Raw genomic sequence first — 18,163 nt, 5'->3', positions numbered from 1 at the left:
TCTATCTATCTGTCTATCTATCTATCTATCTGTCTATCTATCTGTCTATCTGTCTATCTATCTGTCAATCTATCTGTCTATCTATCTATCTGTCTATCTATCTGTCTATCTGTCTATCTATCTATCTACCTATCTATGTCTATCTGTCTATCTATCTGTCTATCTGTCTATCTATCTGTCTGTCTGTCTATCTATCTATCTATCCACCAACCCATCCATCTATCATAAATCCATCCATCTATTTTTCTATCTGTCAATCTATCCAGAAACAGCTTCGCTCGTGGCGTTGCAGCGTTCCTCTGGCAACAGCATCAACCCCCCCCCCCCCCCCCCCCACCGGCCTCCCGCGCAGGCGCAGTGGCCGCTTCCGCCGCAGCTCGCCGTCTCTCGCCCGTCGTTCCTCCCCCGCGACGCACGACGACGCGCCGTCACCGCATCGCCGAGCAACGCGGAAGCGGAGCGGGAGAGAGACAGGGGGGCAGAGCGAGAGACAGACAGAGCGACAGAGAGACAGACAGACAGAGAGACAGAGAGAGAGACATGGCGCTGGTTCCGTCGCAGGTGCTGCGGGCCGCCATCCTGCTGTCCTACCTGTCGGTGCTGTGCCACTTCAAGGCCCTGGACATGCCGGCCCACCAGACCTACGGCGGCAGCTGGAAGTTCCTCACCTTCATCGACCTGGTAGGACCAGCCCAAACGAAACCAAGCCAAAGAGGTGTCCGCGGATAACGCCTGTCCCCTCATGTGCTTTCAGTGTGCGTGTGCGTGTGCGTGTGTCGGCGGCGCTGGCGTTCTGCCGTTGTTGATATGCGACGCTGGGGACAATTAAACTGGGGTTCCAACCGTTTATATCCGGCCATGTGGGGCGTTGGTGCCGGTTAATGGTGGGACCGGTGTGGGTTACCCGGGCGGCAGGGCTGCGAAGGACGCGCGTCCCGGGGGCGGTGGGGTCGCCTGTGACTTCTCCAGTGATCGAGATCCGCCGGCACAGCGCCCCCGATGATCACGTCGCAGTCAATGAATGGGTTATAAACTGTTTTGAAACATGCGACGATTGTTTTTACTCCGCAATTCGCAAGAAAACAAACCCCTTTCCTACTCCCCCCTCCCTGCACGGTAAGACTTGATGGCACCCGGTCTGGGTTACAAATATGGTGCTTTTATTATCAACCCAATGGTTTTATTCTATAGCACTGCAGTAGCCGTGGGCCTGGTTTTCCAACTTGTTATTGGCTTGGAGGCCCTGCCCCTTCAACAAGGAATCTCCTTTATTGAGGCTGCAGGTGCACCCGTAGAGCAGCGAGAATTAGGGCTGCAACCCGTTGTGAAATTCCGGGGCCGGAGCCGCCTTCGCGTCCTCTAAAGTCGATCGTGGATTGTTCTCCGTTCTGTCCGAGGGATGAAAAAAAATAATAATAATTTTAAATGCTCAAACGGGTCGCCAAATATACTTTGACCGTTAGTAATATCGGGGCGGCCCACCCGAGTACAGTCTACGTGTGGGGAAACACTGGATAAACATCGGCCACTGCCATCGGCGGCAATCAACAAGGCGGATATCGGCCGATACCGATGTACGGTAAGTAAGAAAATCAAACCTTCACACTCACCTTCATATTCTGAAAAAATACGTTACCAAAAGCGGAAAACGAGCCAATACATTTTCTCGGTAATGCTCCCTCAGGTGTGATCTGCTTCCACACAGTCATATGGTTCTTGTTACTCTAAGCACTTAATTCCAGGGGCCATCCTGCAGTGATGCCGTACAGGGGGGCCGCGTGAGGCCCGCGGGCCCCGCAGTTGATTGAGCCCGGTGTAGATCGTCCCACAATTCGAGAGAAGCCGTAGTTTAACGAGCCCTTGCAGGCTCGTGCTGATTGGCTGACCGTGGCTAAACGCTCCTGTGCGTTTTGGCTTTCACCCCAGGTGATCAAAGGGGATCCCGCGTCTTGGGACGCTGATGCTGTGGGAGCGCTGCTCAACCCCACTGTGTGCACCGCCGGAATGGAAAAAAAAATAAAAATAAATAAAAAGTCTTTCCATGTGCAACGCTGTCTTTTAAAAATGTCTCTTGAACGTCGCTTCCGGCGTTGCCGATTTGTGCAGCCTTTGCGCAAACTCGGGCACGAGGAGACGTCGGCAAACACGCAGGTGTGTCTCCAGTGTCGACCTAAACCTGGGATTTGCGTTCGCTTGTTCAAAACAAACGTTTATTTTTCCAAGAGTCGTCTTAGAGTGGTCCCTGTAAACATGGCTTGAATTCACATTGTTTAGAGTCCGGCCGCGACAACACATGCGAAACACACGGCACATCCCGTGCGGTGTGCGTGTGTGTGTGTGTGGGGTCAGTCGGTGGTTGAACGGCCTGAAAGGCTGGGTCATAGTTACATTTTACATTACATTTAGTCATTTATCAGACGCTTTTATCCAAAGCGACTTACAATTGTTCAAACACCGACGGACGCAGCCATCAGGAGCAATTAGGGGTTAAGTGTCTTGCTCAAGGACACTACAGCATGCTAGCAGGAGGAGCCTGGGATCGAACCAGCAACCTTTAGATCACTAGACCACCAGCTCTACCTCCTGAGCTACCATCCCCATAGGCTAGTTTCCACATTAGAGAGCTCTCCTCCTGGTTAACGGCGTTCTTAACAACCTCCGCAGCACAGCAGTCGAGAAATACACCCTGCTGTAACATCTGCTGCACAACACACGCTCACTCTGTGTGTGCGTGTTGTGCGTGTGCGCGTGTGTGTTTTGAGAGCTCATGCAAGCTCATGTGCATGCCTACATGTGAAGCTGCAGATGTCGGCAGCACCAACACCGAAGAGACTCCGCGAACGTGAACACGTGGTTTTGGCGCCGAGTGCCCGGAGAGCCGTTCCGCCTTCCGTTTCACGTTGACAGAAGCGAATAAAAAAAGCGTGAGTAAAAACTCCCTTTGTCATGTTTTTTTTTCCCGGCGTCTTGGCTTCTCCGACGGCTCAGGGGTTTCCGGTGTGTTTAGATCCACGCAAAAGTTGGAAGGATTGCGTCCGGGAGCCATGTCGGACGGCGGACGGCCGAACCCCACCGACGTGTCCAACGTGACCTGGCGCCGGCCTCAAATGTGCGGGTTCCAATCAACGCTATCAACCCTCAAAGGGCGGTGCTTTTCGGACTGGGATCGGTTAAAGGTTCTGGAGAGCTCCGTTCTCCAGGAAGCCGTGGAGCATTGAGCAGACTGGGAGGAGGTGACGGAGGAGGGGACAGAGAGAGCAGATCCCTCTCTCTTCCTGCGTTTGTTTCTCTCTCTCTCTCTCTCTCTCTCTCTCTCTCTCTCTCTCTCTCTCTCTCTCTCTCTCTCTCTCTCTCTCTCTCTCTCTCTCTCTCTCTCTCTCTCTCTCTCTGAAATCCCGGTGGTGGATTTTAGTCCAGCGAGGCGCACATCAACAGAGATGTATGCACAGAGAGGTTGCGAGCCCCGTTTGGTGAAACACGATGAAGTTATGAAAATACTTGGTGCGGTTTCTCCCCAAATGCGGCTCCCGTGGCCTCATCGCCTCCATTTTGGAAACGCCGCTTACGCTCTCTCCGTTGTAAACGTCCTCGCGGCTGCCCTCTCCGTCAGCCACGCGCTGGAGGACAGTTCATCCGCGTAGCCGCGAGGGTGCGGGCGTGACACGGGTTTCGGACGCACACGTCCGGGTGACGGCGCTCCGACCGGCGCTCCGATGCACGTGTGCTGGTGATGTTCTCTGCAGTCTCCTCCAACAGTAAACAAACAACTGAGCGGAGTGAAAATGGAATATTCAAAAAAAAAGTTTGCCCGAAAATAAATAAAGACTTAAATCTTCAGCCACTTGAACGTGAACCTTCCGAGTCGGTTGCTACTTTGTTTGCTGGTCGGTATTTTATTTTATTTACGACAGGTTCTCCGGAACGCTGCGTTCCATGGAACTCGGAAACGTGGAAGCGTGTGATAAATCTGTGTTTTCGTTTTTTCTTTTTGTTTTTCAGCGCGTCCGCTGTCGTAAGGTATTTTATTATGAGGTGCTTTGAGGTGTTTTGGAAAGGATTGTTATTAGATTCCTAATCCAATCTCTCTTACTTGGTCACACTATTTATCAAACCCATAATGATCCTCAATGCGACAGCATTTGAGCGTTTACTTCAAAAAAAATCATATGAATCACAAAACGATTTGTTCTCCCACTTCAGATATTAGCATTTCATTAGGATTCAAAATATAGAATGAAATATATAGAAAGAATCTGTCTGCCTTTATCTTTTTCTCTGTGACAAATTTAAATGTTTTCAATACTAAAGCAGCGTGTGACGGTCTGTGTGACTCCGTTTCGTGACTCCAGGTGGACATTTTGATGACGTAGTGATGTGAGCCCGGGACAAGTAACACAAATGAAGAGAGCCCGGTCGGAAGTCGCAGTGAACACTCGTCTTTCCCTCTGCTTCCCCTCTCCCCTCCTCCCTCTCAGGTGATCCAGGCGGTGTTTTTCGGGGTGTGTGTCCTGACCGACCTCTCCAGCCTCCTGACCAGAGGCAGCGAGAGCCGGGAGCAGGAGAAGCAGCTCCGGAAGCTCATCTCCCTGAGGGACTGGATGATGGCTGTGCTGGCCTTCCCCGTCGGAGTGGTGAGACTTCTGAGAGACGCACACACGCATGCATGCACACACACACACACACACGCACACACACACCCGCATGCACGCACACACACACGCAAGCACACACTTGTCTGAGGTAGAAAGGTCCTTTATAACTTGGGAAACACTTAGGAACCCCAGTGCCAGGCAGGCCATTGTTCTATAAAACACAAACACACACACACACACACACACACACATACACACACACACACACACGTCGGTCCGCTGGAACGGTGCCCTACACGTTCGCTGGGCACGGAGTTCAGTTTACACACATCACAATGGAGATGAATAGCACTATGGCTCATGGATGAAACTCTAGCTCTGGCTGATATGGACTGTATGTATCTAAGTGTGTGTTTTCTTGTGTGCGTTCCTGCTTCTTTGTTTTACGATGTCTGGTTCTCATATTTACCACTTTGTTTGTGTTCACTTCGCCTATTATGTGTCAGTATGTGTGTGCTGGCGCAGGTGAGTGTCTTCATGTGTGTCCGGCTGTGTGTGTGTGTGTTATCTCCGATGTCCCGGATAGCAGGTCAAGTAATTCCAAACCCCCACCCTCATCCTGCCCATCCCAGCACAGTCTTGTTAGGGTCAAAATCCCTTTATTATTATTATTATTATTATTATTATTATTATTATTATTATTATTATTTTATCTATCTATTTATTTATTTATTTTATAGTAGTATAGTATAGTTCAGCCAGAGCGTCAAATGGGGTGACAGACAGGAAGCAGGCAGAGGCAGTTTTGGCATGGACTATACCATCCCGGCAGGCAGTGTGTATACCTTAGTACACACTTACTCTATTTTACTTGACAAAATGTCAATACAATAAAACTTACCTGAGAATTGAATAATGCTAAAATAAAACAAACAGAAAAAAAAAATGCAATCAATGAAAGCTCCTTGGATCGGTCCAGAATGCTGCGAGGTGCAGACATGCTGTCTGGCGGTGTCATACTCTCAGACTGAAAGACAAACAACACTGACCTCACCTCACCTCAACCTGGTGAACCCTCTGCCGTCAGCAAAAACAACGGCTCCAAAGAGTTGACTTTACTTCAGGCTGGGTGAAAATTAAACTGCACGGGGACACGAGGTAGATATGTTTACCACCTCGGGCTGAGAGGGGAACGCCGTCGATGCTCGGATGCGAAACAAACGAACGCTCCGTCGCCTCCGTCACCCTGCGAGCGCCTAAAAAGTTCTCAAGTGCCTTGACGACCCAACGCGTTTGCCGAAGGGGAAGAACACCTGTCGAGCAGTCAGATAAAGAGCCTCTTCATAGCCTCAGCGTTTTCTTCTGTAAAGTCGTTCCAACAGGACGGTTTGTGCCGCTGGATGTAGCACGCGGTAGGAACCGAGGCCGGAAAGTGCAGCTGATCCCGCGAGCTGTGTTTGATTTATCCAACAGGTGCCTCTGAGCCCGTTATCCATGTAAACTATATAAATATGTGTGATTATTTATGTAATATATTAGGGATGTAACCTAACCTATGGTTTATTATACACACGCAAAGCGCTATATTATGATATCACGGCAGAAGTCCACCGGACACCTTGGTGCAGCATACGGGCGTGGCGTGCCGTAAGCGCTGCTCCCTTTTAAATCCACCACTGCAGCTCCACCGGCCACGTCAGCCCACGAGCCTTTTCAATGGAAATACAAGATAAAAAGCTCCAGAGAAATGTTCTTGTAAAGAGCAAATCAATCAAATCTAATCAATTTGGTCCCAGAGACCCCGAGCGGCTATTCGGATTCGCTCATTGATCAAGACAAAGAAGAAACATATACATATGTAATACGTAGAAGTATTGCAACGCCGTACACATCCCACTGACTGGTTTCAACTGTTGCAGCTGTAGCTCACATTTCGGTGATACTGTGACGCTCGGCGGGGTCGGCCAGACAGACACAATGAAGGGGAGGCAGAAAGAGACTGAGCGGAGTGAGCTGGGTCTTATTGCCTGCCGCGAGGCTTATAACCACACCTGGGTGGAGGTGTCCAGTCGGAAAAGAAACCCCTGGGATGGCCGTGCCCCGTTTTATTACAGACTTCTCTTCAGACACTCGCACCAGGCGCTAGCCCCACTTCCCTCTCTCCTTCCACACTGACTCCCGCTGGGGACCCGCCCCCTAGACACCTGGCGCCAATCACCCTCTATCCTGGACGCCTCCCCTCCAATCAGATGAACTGCCCACCAATGAACTTTAACCCCGTCTCCCGCCTCCCCCCACAGTCATATACACAGCGCGCTACACTAGTGATTTATGGCAGACTACTATAAAAACATTGTTTACAATTAAATTGTTTTTAATTTACTTTTATTTTATTTTTTTTCTTACATATAGCGATACCGAAAGGGTTCAGTTTTAGCCCTTATATATATAAATAATATATGTTGTCTCTCCCCCCCCCCCCCTCTCTCTCTCTCTTACTCTCTCTCTCTCTCTCTCTCTCCTTGCAGTGTGTGGTGACTCTGTTCTGGTCAGTCTACCTGTATGACAGAGAACTCGTCTACCCAAGACTACTGGACAACTTCATCCCACAGTGGCTCAACCACGGCATGGTGAGTGTGTGAGTGTGAGTGTGTGTGTTTGTGCTAGCGTGCGTGTGTGCGTGCGTGTGTGTGTGTCTGTAAAAGCTGTTGAGAATTCTTCACAGTTCAGGTCCATTTATCAATACAAAGCAGTAGAAGAACAGATGAGTTCTAGTAAAGCCAACACCAACACATTCCTGGTCCCCTCCCCCCACCCTCCGTCATGGCGTCATTGTCCAGATGAATTCTGGGATGTCTGTGTCGATCCAGTTTGCCAAGCCACCCAACCGATGCATGCTTGATATGGCGAGGACAGAGCAAGGGCACATCCGGGCCTTTTAGGCGTCTTTGGTTTTATGCAAAACTTTTGTACGGAACGAAGCTTGCGCTGTGAAAGATAACACCAGATGAGTTGACAAGAAGAGCGCTGCTGCAGAGAAGCAGAGGTGTGATGAACGGCCAGTTTGTTACTCAGAAGCCGCTGGGTCTGTGACGCCGGGGAACTAGGCAGATTCACTAAATGCTTCTACATTAGAAGTTTCCAGAATTGCGGTTCTGCCCAGAAATAACTTTTCTCAGTGTGTGTGTGTGTGTGTGTGTGTGTGTGTGTGTGTGTGTGTGTGTGTGTGTGTGTGTGTGTGTGTGTGTGTTTGGTGTGTGTGTGTGTGCGTCTACTGGCTTTGATTTGCCATTCAAAGGAAGCAAGTTTAATCTGATGTTTAGATAACTATAATAGAAGATGATCCTACATTAGTGGTCCGATAGCAGGGTCGTGCGTGCGCGCGCGTCTGCATGCGTGCATGTGTCCGTGCGCGCGTGTGCACACTGGGAGAAGGAAGACCGTGTTGTTGTTAAAGTCCAATCAGCAGAGTTCATCTGTGGCTCTGCCCCACCATTTCCAGTACAAATAGGGCCGAAGGGATGAGTGCGTGCGTGCGTGCGTGCGTGTGTGTTCAGTCAGAGGCTAAACAAAAGTATAATAGAAAATCCCCGCTCTTAACAGAATCTCCATCTACCTGGTAAAATATGGTATTCTATTACGGTGCAGTGTGTGGGAGAGCAGGCCTCGGCTCCAAAACATCTAAAAACTCGGGTGGAAAAAACGTCCGGGGTGGTCGGCGAAGAGGACGGGGTAAGTGGGCGTCAAATCTCACGGAAGTTTCCCCCCAGCTCGGGGAGGAAGTTCGGACGGGATAACCAAGGATAACTGGAACTTGGAAGGATCCATTTGAAACAGCCCACGGTAGAGAGTTCTGCTGCCGTCTCGGCTCCGAGAAGGAGGTTCCACCGCCGTTGCAACAATTTAGGAGATTCGCTCTCCGGATCTGTGGGTTCGACTGCGTGTCACGGAGATTTTTGCTGGAAGCCATTCCTCCAAACCCAACAATACAGTTGCGCAGGTTCAGCTCTAGGTCGGAGGAGAAACAATATATTAGCCGAACCGGGCGTTGCGGAGGCTGCCAAAAAAGTTCTATGCAAAGTCCTGCCGACGGCGGTTTCCCTGGCAGAAGTCCACCATCCGAGGAGGAGTCGTTCAGATCTCCGAGAGCGCCGCGCTGCTCCACAGGTAGAAGAGGTATTGGGTTTACCTCCAGGGTCGGGTCCCCTTCATAACAGGGAGTGCCCCGCGGGAAACGAGGCGGAATCGCTGCCATCCAAAGCAGAAAGCGGAACTGCAAGGCCAGCAAATCCTGCTACGGCCATGAATTAAATCGTACCGTGCCCTGCCGTGGAGCGGTTCCAGCCGTTCAGATCTGCGGTCGGCGGGGTGCCCCACGAGAAGTCGGCGCCTCCGGCAGAGCTGTTCTTTCGGAAGGAGAGCGCCTCGCGCTGCAGCTCTGCCTCCGAAGAGGTTCGGGATCGAATTCACGACAGGCAAAACCGGCTCCCGTCTCCCGGGAGCAGGAGTGGAGTGCTGCGCGTCGCTGGCAGAGAAACCAGGTCACATCTGCGCTCGGGTCCGCGAGTCTCTGCAGCGACGGACGCCGCGGCGGTTCTACCTCCGAAGAGACCTGGGATGTGGAGCGACTGGAGACCCTCGCCGCCGTCCCGCTTCCCTCGTCCGACTTTGGCCCGGCCCCCCGGCAAGCGAGCTTCAGGACCCCGGGAATAAACCTTAGCTGAAAAACCACTGTTGTAACATGGTGTTTATGATTATTGATTTATTATTATTGATTATTGATTATGATTAACCCTGCCTGTCAAGTCAAGAAAATACCTACTTTCACTTCATGTAGGAGGGAGAGAGGGAGAGAGGGAGGGAGAGAGAGAGACTGAGCGAGAGGGAGAGAGAGAGAGAGAAATCCAGTTTGAAGTAATTCAGTGCAATTTGAGATCAATTAGAGCTAATTGATTGAATTTGAGTTGAAATAAAACAAATGGAGAAGTGAAGAGAAGGGATCCATTCAGTCGTCGCAGTGCACGTTTCTGGGGGCACGTGTGTGGGTGTGTGCGTTTGTGTGTATGTGCACGTGTGTGTGCGTGCTTGCTCCAGTATTCCAGCAGATGATGACACAGTTGTTATTGTTGCGTTGCTAAGGGCTGCTCCCTTAGTAACGCAAAACAAGACATCACCACAGCTGAGAGCAGGTTTCTGCAGTTTGTGCGTGTGTGCGCGCGTGTCGGTGTGTTTGTGCGTGCGTGCGTGCGTGTGTGTGTGTGCATGTCGGTGTGTTTGTGTGTGTGCATCTGAATAACAGTCTGCATGTGGGCATAAGTGAGTGGCAGCGTAGACATGTGTACATAGACGTGTCTGTGTGTATGTGTAAATTTGTGTCTGTATGCGTGCGCATAACATTCAAATAGGCGTGTGTGTGTGTGTGTGTGTGTGCGTGCGTGTGTGTGTGTGCTGACAGTAGACAGTGCGGTTGTAAATATTTTGGGGCATTCCATGGTATCGCTATTGTTTGCTTACACCCGCCGCCACGGCAACCTCCACTCCCATTGGATCGGGGGAAGGGGGGGGAGGGGTTGGGAAGGAAGGAAGGACAGAGGGAGAGAGAAGTGGTTGTATCAACAGCAAACTGGAGCTGATCAACTGACATCATTAATAATAAAGTATTTGTTCTCCAAAATGCCCACTCCGGGCCTTTCTGGAGAAGTGACCTTGATTGATGTGTTTGTTTGTTTGTTTGTTTTTTCCTGGTGTTTATGGGATGTCTTGGAGCTGCGTAGAGGTTGCGTTGGTGGGTGGTGTCTGGGGACATGTTCTGCAGCCTCCCCTCCGCACCGGGCGGGGCTTGGACATTCCCCAAAAGGTCGTTTTTCAGCCTTCCTTTCCGCCGCCGCCGTACGAAAGCCCTCCGCCGCTAACAAGCCGCGGTAAGCTCTTTTCCAGCGACGGCGGCGCGGAGAAGAATGCCTGGCTGCCACTGAAAAGGGTGATGCAGAGAGAGGGGAGGGAGGGAAGGCGACGGTGGGGGAGGGCTGTGGTCGCAGTTCGGGTGAGTCATCTGACCGGACCGTCCCTAATTGGTGTTAATTCCTGCGCTTTGGTAACACGACGCTCATTTAACGCCAAGGCAGCGGTTCAGTCTGGAAGACAAGCCGCAAAGAGAGAGTGGAGGGGGAGAGAGAGGGAGGGAGGAAGGGAGGGAGCAGATTGGTAGACAAAGAAATAAAGACAGAGAAAGGATGGAGGAGGAGAGAGAGGACGGTGAAATGCCATGCGCCGCATTAAACGCAGACGCGAGACGAGCGACGGCGTCGGGGTTGGCGTGTAAAAAGCAGACCCCTCATCTTGTCAGCGCCGTTCGCTCTCTCTGATGTCATGCAAATAAGGCGGTGAAAATGGGAGAAAATAAGACGGAGAGAGAGAGAGACGGAGAGAGAGAGGCAGCGTCTTCCTCACAGTGCTTCAACACGTCAAACCCCGACTCGCTGTTTGTCAGGTGACTCTGGGGTTGCGTCGCAGTGGGGCTAAGCGCTTCGGCGGCGGCGGCGTAGAATGCTGTGAAACGCTGCGTGCCTGACGGACCGCCGCTTTCATCAACACACACACACACACACACACACACACACACACAAACGTTTGATCCTGGCCTTGGTGTGTGTGTGTGTGTGTGTGTGTGTGTGTGTGTGTGTGTGTGTGTGTGTGTGTGTGTGTGTGTGTGTGTGTGTGTGTGTGTGTGTGTGTGTGTGTGTGTGTGTGTGTGTGTGTGTTTTAATTGCCTGAGTAAAGAGTGAAGCACAACCCACACAGACCTAGAAATAGAAATGCAACACAGGAGTTATACACACACACACACACATAGTTACACACACATAGTTATACACACATATATAGTTATAGACACATACACACATAGTTATACACACACACGCACATAGTTACACACACATAGTTATACACACACATAGTTATAGACACATACACACATAGTTATACACACACACACACACACACACAAATAGTTATACACACAGACACACATGGTTGTACACACACACACACACACACACACACATAATTATACACACATACACACAGTTATACACACATACACACAGTTATACACACATAGTTATACACACACACATAGTTATACCTACACACACATAGTTATACACACACACACACATAGTTGTACACGTGCACGGTGTTCCGGACACACTCCGTGTGTGGGCGTGGCCAGTGTCTTTGCGTTGGTTGATACTGTTTCTATTCACGTCTGTTTGTTTTTTAAATGTAATCTCCAACGGAAGGAAGACGGGAGGATGCGACTTCCTCTGCCAGGGGGAGTTGATCCTCCTTCACAGCGTTTTTGGGCTGAGCTCTAGACCTCCACCTAAAGTTCTACGCCCGTCTGTGGAAGGTGACACCGCCTTGCGAGCCCACGTTGTGTTCCAAGCTCAAATAGTGGAAAACTCAACACGTCAAACGCATGAAATTGTTCACGTTCCCTTCCCCCCGAAAGCGGCCTTCATTATCACTCCCACTGTAGCTGCCATGGCAGAACTCACCCCTCCCTCCACCCTCCCTCCTCCCTCCATCCTCCCTCCTCCATCCTCCACCCTCCCTCCATCCTCCATCCTCCCTCCTCTCTCCATCCTCCATCCTCCCTCCTCCCCCCCTTCCTCCTCCCTCCTCCCTCCTCCCTTCCTCACTTCTTCCTCCCTGCCTTCCTCCATCCTCTCTCGTCCCTCACCTCCTCCTCCCTCCCTCCTCCTTCCTTCCCTTCCTCCCGCCATCCCTCCATTCTCTCCCATCCCTCACTCCCTCCTCCCTTCCTGCTCCTTCCTTCCTCCCTTCTCCCTCCTCCCTCCCTGCCTCCCTCCCTTCTCCTTCCCTCCCTCCCTCCTCCCTGCTCCCTCCCTTCCTGATGTCAATGTGTAAAGGAGTTGTGACACTCTATCATAGATTAACAGTTTATTGTGTTCAGTCATGCGTCGTATCGATGGACAGAATTACGTTTGGGCGTAGAGGCTTCGCTCGGCCGCTTCTCTTTAGAATTGTCTGAGCCCAAATTGCTTCTCGCAGAAAGGATCCCAGCGTTCAAACCGAGCGGGTCCTTTGTCCCGGCACAGAGGGTAAAAAAGAGCAGGATTTATATCGTCTTTCTAAAAATCATGTTTCGATTCGGATGTGAGAGGAATTCGAAGCCCAAAGAAAATAGCTGTTGGAGTTGAGGGTACACAGTTTAAAGGCGTACCCTCACGTCCCTGTAAGAGTACACAGTTTAAAGGTGTACCCTCACGTCCCTGTAAGAGTACACAGTTTAAAGGCGTACCCTCACGTCCCTGTAAGAGTACACAGTTTAAAGGCGTACCCTCACGTCCCTGTAAGAGTACACAGTTTAAAGGCGTACCCTCACGTCCCTGTAAGAGTACACAGTTTAAAGGCGTACCTTCACGTCCCTGTAAGAGTACACAGTTTAAAGGGGTACCCTCATGTCCCTGTAAGAGTACACACTTTAAAGGCGTACCTTCACGTCCCTGTAAGAGTACACAGTTTAAAGGTGTACCTTCACGTCCCTGTAAGAGTACACAGTTTAAAGGTGTACCCTCACATCCCTGTAAGAGTACACAGTTTAAAGGCGTACCCTCACGTCCCTGTAAGAGTACACAGTTTAAAGGCGTACCCTCACGTCCCTGTAAGAGTACACAGTTTAAAGGCGTACCTTCACGTCCCTGTAAGAGTACACAGTTTAAAGGTGTACCCTCACGTCCCTGTAAGAGTACACAGTTTAAAGGGGTACCCTCACGTCCCTGTAAGAGTACACAGTTTAAAGGCGTACCTTCACGTCCCTGTAAGAGTACACAGTTTAAAGGTGTACCCTCACGTCCCTGTTAGAGTACACAGTTTAAAGGCGTACCTTCACGTCCCTGTAAGAGTACACAGTTTAAAGGGGTACCCTCACGTCCCTGTAAGAGTACACAGTTTAAAGGCGTACCTTCACGTCCCTGTAAGAGTACACAGTTTAAAGGCGTACCCTCACGTCCCTGTAAGAGTACACAGTTTAAAGGCGTACCTTCACGTCCCTGTAAGAGTACACAGTTTAAAGGTGTACCCTCACGTCCCTGTAAGAGTACACAGTTTAAAGGCGTACCAGGGGATGGTAGCTCAGGCGGTAGAGCTGGTGGTCTAGTGATCTAAAGGTTGCTGGTTGGATCCCAGGCTCCTCCTGCTAGCATGCTGTAGTGTCCTTGAGCAAGACACTTAACCCCTAATTGCTCCTGATGGCTGCGTCCGTCGGTGTTTGAATAATTGTAAGTCGCTTTGGATAAAAGCGTCTGATCAATGTAATGTAATGTAATGTACCCTCACGTCCATGTAAGAGTACACAGTTTAAAGGCGTACCCTCACGTCCCTGTAAGAGTACACAGTTTAAAGGCGTACCCTCACGTCCCTGTAAGAGTACACAGTTTAAAGGTACACATTTTAAAGGTGTACCCTCACGTCCGTGTAAGGGTACACAGTTTTTTGAAGATTGAAGATGTGGCCTTGAATTCACGCTCACCTCACGCCGTCGCTGTGCGGTCGCAGGCATTCCCTTATGTTGTAACCATCCGTCCAGTCGGTGATTTCCACATTCTGTCTGCATGTGGATGCTCTAGAAAGCGCCGCGTTCGCAAATCAGCGGCAAAACCTCTCTACGCCAATATATTACGGCACGGCGCTTTACATTACTTGCGCGTGCACAGGAACAAGTGTAAACAAAGATGGCGGATCCCCGACGAGTGCCGCCTCAGAGGCTTTACCGTGTGTTTTTCTCTTTTAATGTCGACTATTAATGAGGGATAGATACCGCACCGTACTGTGAAGTTTCATACCGTTCCATCCCTCATTTGGTGCGTTTCCATCAGCTTGGTTGAGGTACATAAACTGGTCAACCCAAATCCATAAGAAATTCCAATTACTCCTGATTCCTAAGTCAAAGCGGAAAATGTACTCTGATCATAGTGTTTTCCAAATTTCACTATCGCTATGACCACATCCTGACACGCACAATGGTAGAATCACAATTGGACCAAATTAATAAATCTGAGAAAAAAAAAATTTAGTTACTAAATTTACCACTTATATTTGATTTGGTTATTTTAGTTTGGTTTACAATTGTTCTTTACATTACAATTGAACCAAAGCACGGCCTTCCTGTCAGCGTCCTGTCCAGTACATCGTACAGTTCTTGCATTAACCGCTTCCAATGCTAAAAGAAGGTAAAACCGAGGGGTCCGCCGCCGACCGCTGCGGCCGGCGCCGTTCAGAGCCCGCGCTCCGTCTTAGACCTCAGTGAGGAGGTGAGAGCGCTCGGTGGAATCTGCCTTCGACGGGCAAACGCGGCTCCCGGATCAACGGAGTTAGTTTTCTGCCCTGAGAAAGTCCCGTAAAACTCTGCCGTGGCAATAGTTCAATCACGCACGCGCACACACACACACACACAAACACACACACACACGCATGGGGAATAAAAGGCTCGACGTCCAAGGATGCAGGAAAGCTGCACTGACATCCGTTGCCATGTTTTGTCAAAGGTTTGAAGGGGACATGTTCGGTGGAGTAAATAGAGAGGGATCAGGGAGCTGCAGGTGACTGGGTTGTAAACCCTGTCATTCTACGCTCCAGTAAAGAGAATCTTTTGACCTTTTCCTTTTCACGTTTGGGGTATTTACCGTTGGTTTGGTCGGCATGGTGTCATCATGTCATCTTTACATTGTAAATTATTCTAAAGCGTTGCGATGGATTTTTTGTTGTTGGGATTTTAAACTCACATTCACAAACAGATATCATAATATTTGTTGATATTGTGGAAATGTATGTTATATATAGTATATACTATATATAGTATATATTATTGTTATTACACCGTCACAGTGCTACTCCACCTCCATCCTCTCTCTCTCATGGTGTGGTGGCCCTTTTCCTTGTGTGCTTTATAATGTATTTATTTGTTTACTTTTATTTCTTTTAATTTTTTATTAGTAGTAGTATTATTATTTCTATATATTTATTACTAATAGGTATTAATGTATTTATTTATTGCTTTGTTCATTCATTTGCCTTGCAGTATTCGTGCTTGTAGATACCACATGTGCTAAATAAAGGGTTGTTTTTTTTAACTCGAAAAATGCTCTCGTTCTTTGTTGGCTTCGGATCAGCTGTTGGTTCACATCTGGTACAGCCAAACACACACACACACACACACACACACACACACACACACACACACACACACACACACCTGGAGGCTTTGTTCGAGTTTAACAGCTTTCTTTCTCTGCACTACTTACTGTGTTAACTCTGTGGTTGGCATAATGTGTGTGTGTGTGTGTGTGTGTGTGTGTGTGTGTGTGTGTGTGTGTGTGTGTGTGTGTGTGTGTGTATATGTGTGTGTGTGTGTGTGTGTGTGTGTGTGTGTGTGTGTGTGTGTGTGTGTGTGTGTGTGTGTGTGTGTGTGTGTGTGTGCAGTAAAACTAGCAGGTGAGGTCATTTGAGGCCAAACAGCGGATGTAGCGGGAGTTGAATTGAGGACAGAATCCTCTGCTGTTGTTCGGCGTTCATCATCACCCACAGTTTAATGAACTCACTGCTGTGTGTGTGCGTGCGTGCGGGTGTGTTATGGGGTGTGTGTGTGTGTGTGTGTGTGTGTGTGTGTGTGTGTGTGTGTGTGTGTGTGTGTGTGTGTGTGTGTGTGTGTGTGTGTGTGTGTGTGTGTGTGTGCGCGGTTCTTTGTCCAGTTTCCCTCTGAAAATCCAAAAAGTTGCAGTCTTGTTTTTAATACTTACCAGCTTGTGTGTCTGAGCCTCCTATAACGTGTAGCTCCCGAAATTCTCTCCATTCCATGAATTTTGGGTTCATTTTTGCTTTGTGTAGTTTTTTTTTGGTTAAAAAAAAAATTGGTGTGTGTGTGTGTGTGTGTGTGTGTGTGTGTGTGTGTGTGTGTGTGTGTGTGTGTGTGTGTGTGTGTGTGTGTGTGTGTGTGTGTGTGTGTGTGTGTGTGTGTGTGTTGTGTATATATATATAGATATAGATATATATATATATATATATACACACACATACAATAGGATTGTCCTCTGACACCATGAGCTTCTGAGGTTGGAGGAGGTTTTGAGGGAAAATGTCACCGGGCTCCATGTGGTGGTTTGATTGGGAAGGGTTCACCCAGAGTTGAGTTTGGTTTTCTGATCTATATTTATGCAACGTGGGGCTTTTAAACTGCCACCGCCTCCTCTTTTTACTCTTTGGACCCTTTTTGCCCTCTTTTTTTTTTTTTTTTTCTTCTTCTTTTTTGTTTTTTTCTAAAGATTTATTTGTTCTCTACGTGCAAGGATTGTAATGCAACGGCTGATAACGGTACATTTTTAAAAATGTTCCTTCTCCCACTTCCCACGTCCACATCGTCAGCTCTTAGATGCGAGAAAATGAAGGCGTAGAGGAAAAAAAAAAAAAGAATAAAACACATTATAATTAATTAAAGAAATAAATTAGAAATTTCACAGGCAGGATGTCGGAGAGAGACCCCACACAAAACACTTTAGTTCCCATGGTGTGTGGAGAGCAGCCGCACCGCACACGCCGACAGATTCCGTTCACCAACATGGCGTCCCGACTGTCGAAGCCGGGAAACCTTGCAAATCTCTCGCGACCGAATGGGACTGCAGGATATCAAACCGTAAATTTTGTGAACATGTTTAATAGTTTTCGATCCGCAATCGGGTTGGCCAGGACGGACTTCAGAGCAGCTCCGAAAAAACCAAACAAACCCCAAAAAAAAAAAAAAAAAAAAAAAACACTTTTCACATCCCCCACACCGCGGGGTCCTCCGGCCACGATCATGTTTAGAACCGTCGGAAAATCGGGATTTTGCTCACGATCGTCGGAAGGAAAGGGGGAGAGATGTGTTGTTATGGGGCAGTGTGTGCCCCGCCACCAAGGTGACGCTTCTCTTGATCTCCTTTATGAAGTTAATAACTTCATCTGGGGGGTTATGTCTGCCAACATATTTGTCCAGGCATTGTGATCCCCCCAAAACACACGCACGCACACACGCGCGCACACACACACACACACACACACACACCACCAGCCCTGTTTGTGTACGAAATGGTCCGTCCCGCTTTTAGCCCGAGACCACAGGATCGAACCACTGCCGCTCGAGGGAGAAGGGGGGGGATTTTCCACAGAGGCCGACCTGGCTCCCAAAATGAAACCGCAACCCCCCAGAGAGAGACGGGGAAAGAAGGAGCGAGGGATGGAGGGTGGGACGGAACAGAATAGAGACTTAATGAAAGGAAAGCAGAGAGAGAGAGAGAGAGAGAGAGAGAGAGAGAGAGAGAGAGAGAGAGAGAGAGAGAGAGAGAGAGAGAGAGAGAGAGAGAGAGAGAGAGAGAGAGAGAGAGAGAGAGAGAGAGAGAGAGAGAGAGAGAGAGAGAGAGAGAGAGATTTTTTTGATTTTTAAAGCATCTTTATTTTAACATTTTCTCTAGTTCACAGTTACAGACAATACAACAAACACACTTGGTTCACTA

At 49.1% G+C, this 18,163-nt stretch overlaps 1 protein-coding gene across 2 annotated transcripts in view; it reads left to right on the top strand.

The window, feature by feature from the left end:
* The first annotated feature begins 424 nt into the window (after window positions 1-424).
* Window positions 425-18,163, top strand: part of aig1 (androgen-induced 1 (H. sapiens)) — a 122,938-nt gene continuing 105,199 nt past the window's right edge. For both annotated transcript variants that reach the window (XR_013844758.1, XM_080024263.1), the window contains exons 1-3: window positions 425-681; window positions 4,476-4,631; window positions 7,121-7,222. Coding sequence is in view for 1 of the 2 variants with exons in the window: in XM_080024263.1 (XP_079880389.1) it covers window positions 541-681; window positions 4,476-4,631; window positions 7,121-7,222 (399 nt within the window). In the remaining variant the exon portion in view is untranslated. The remainder of the gene's footprint in view (window positions 682-4,475; window positions 4,632-7,120; window positions 7,223-18,163) is intronic.

Source organism: Zeus faber (genome assembly GCF_960531495.2).
Source record: "Zeus faber genome assembly, chromosome: 2".
NCBI classification, from domain to species: domain Eukaryota; kingdom Metazoa; phylum Chordata; class Actinopteri; order Zeiformes; family Zeidae; genus Zeus; species Zeus faber.
The sequence above is the reverse complement of the archived record's forward strand: the minus strand, read 5'-3'. Positions and strand labels throughout refer to the sequence as shown.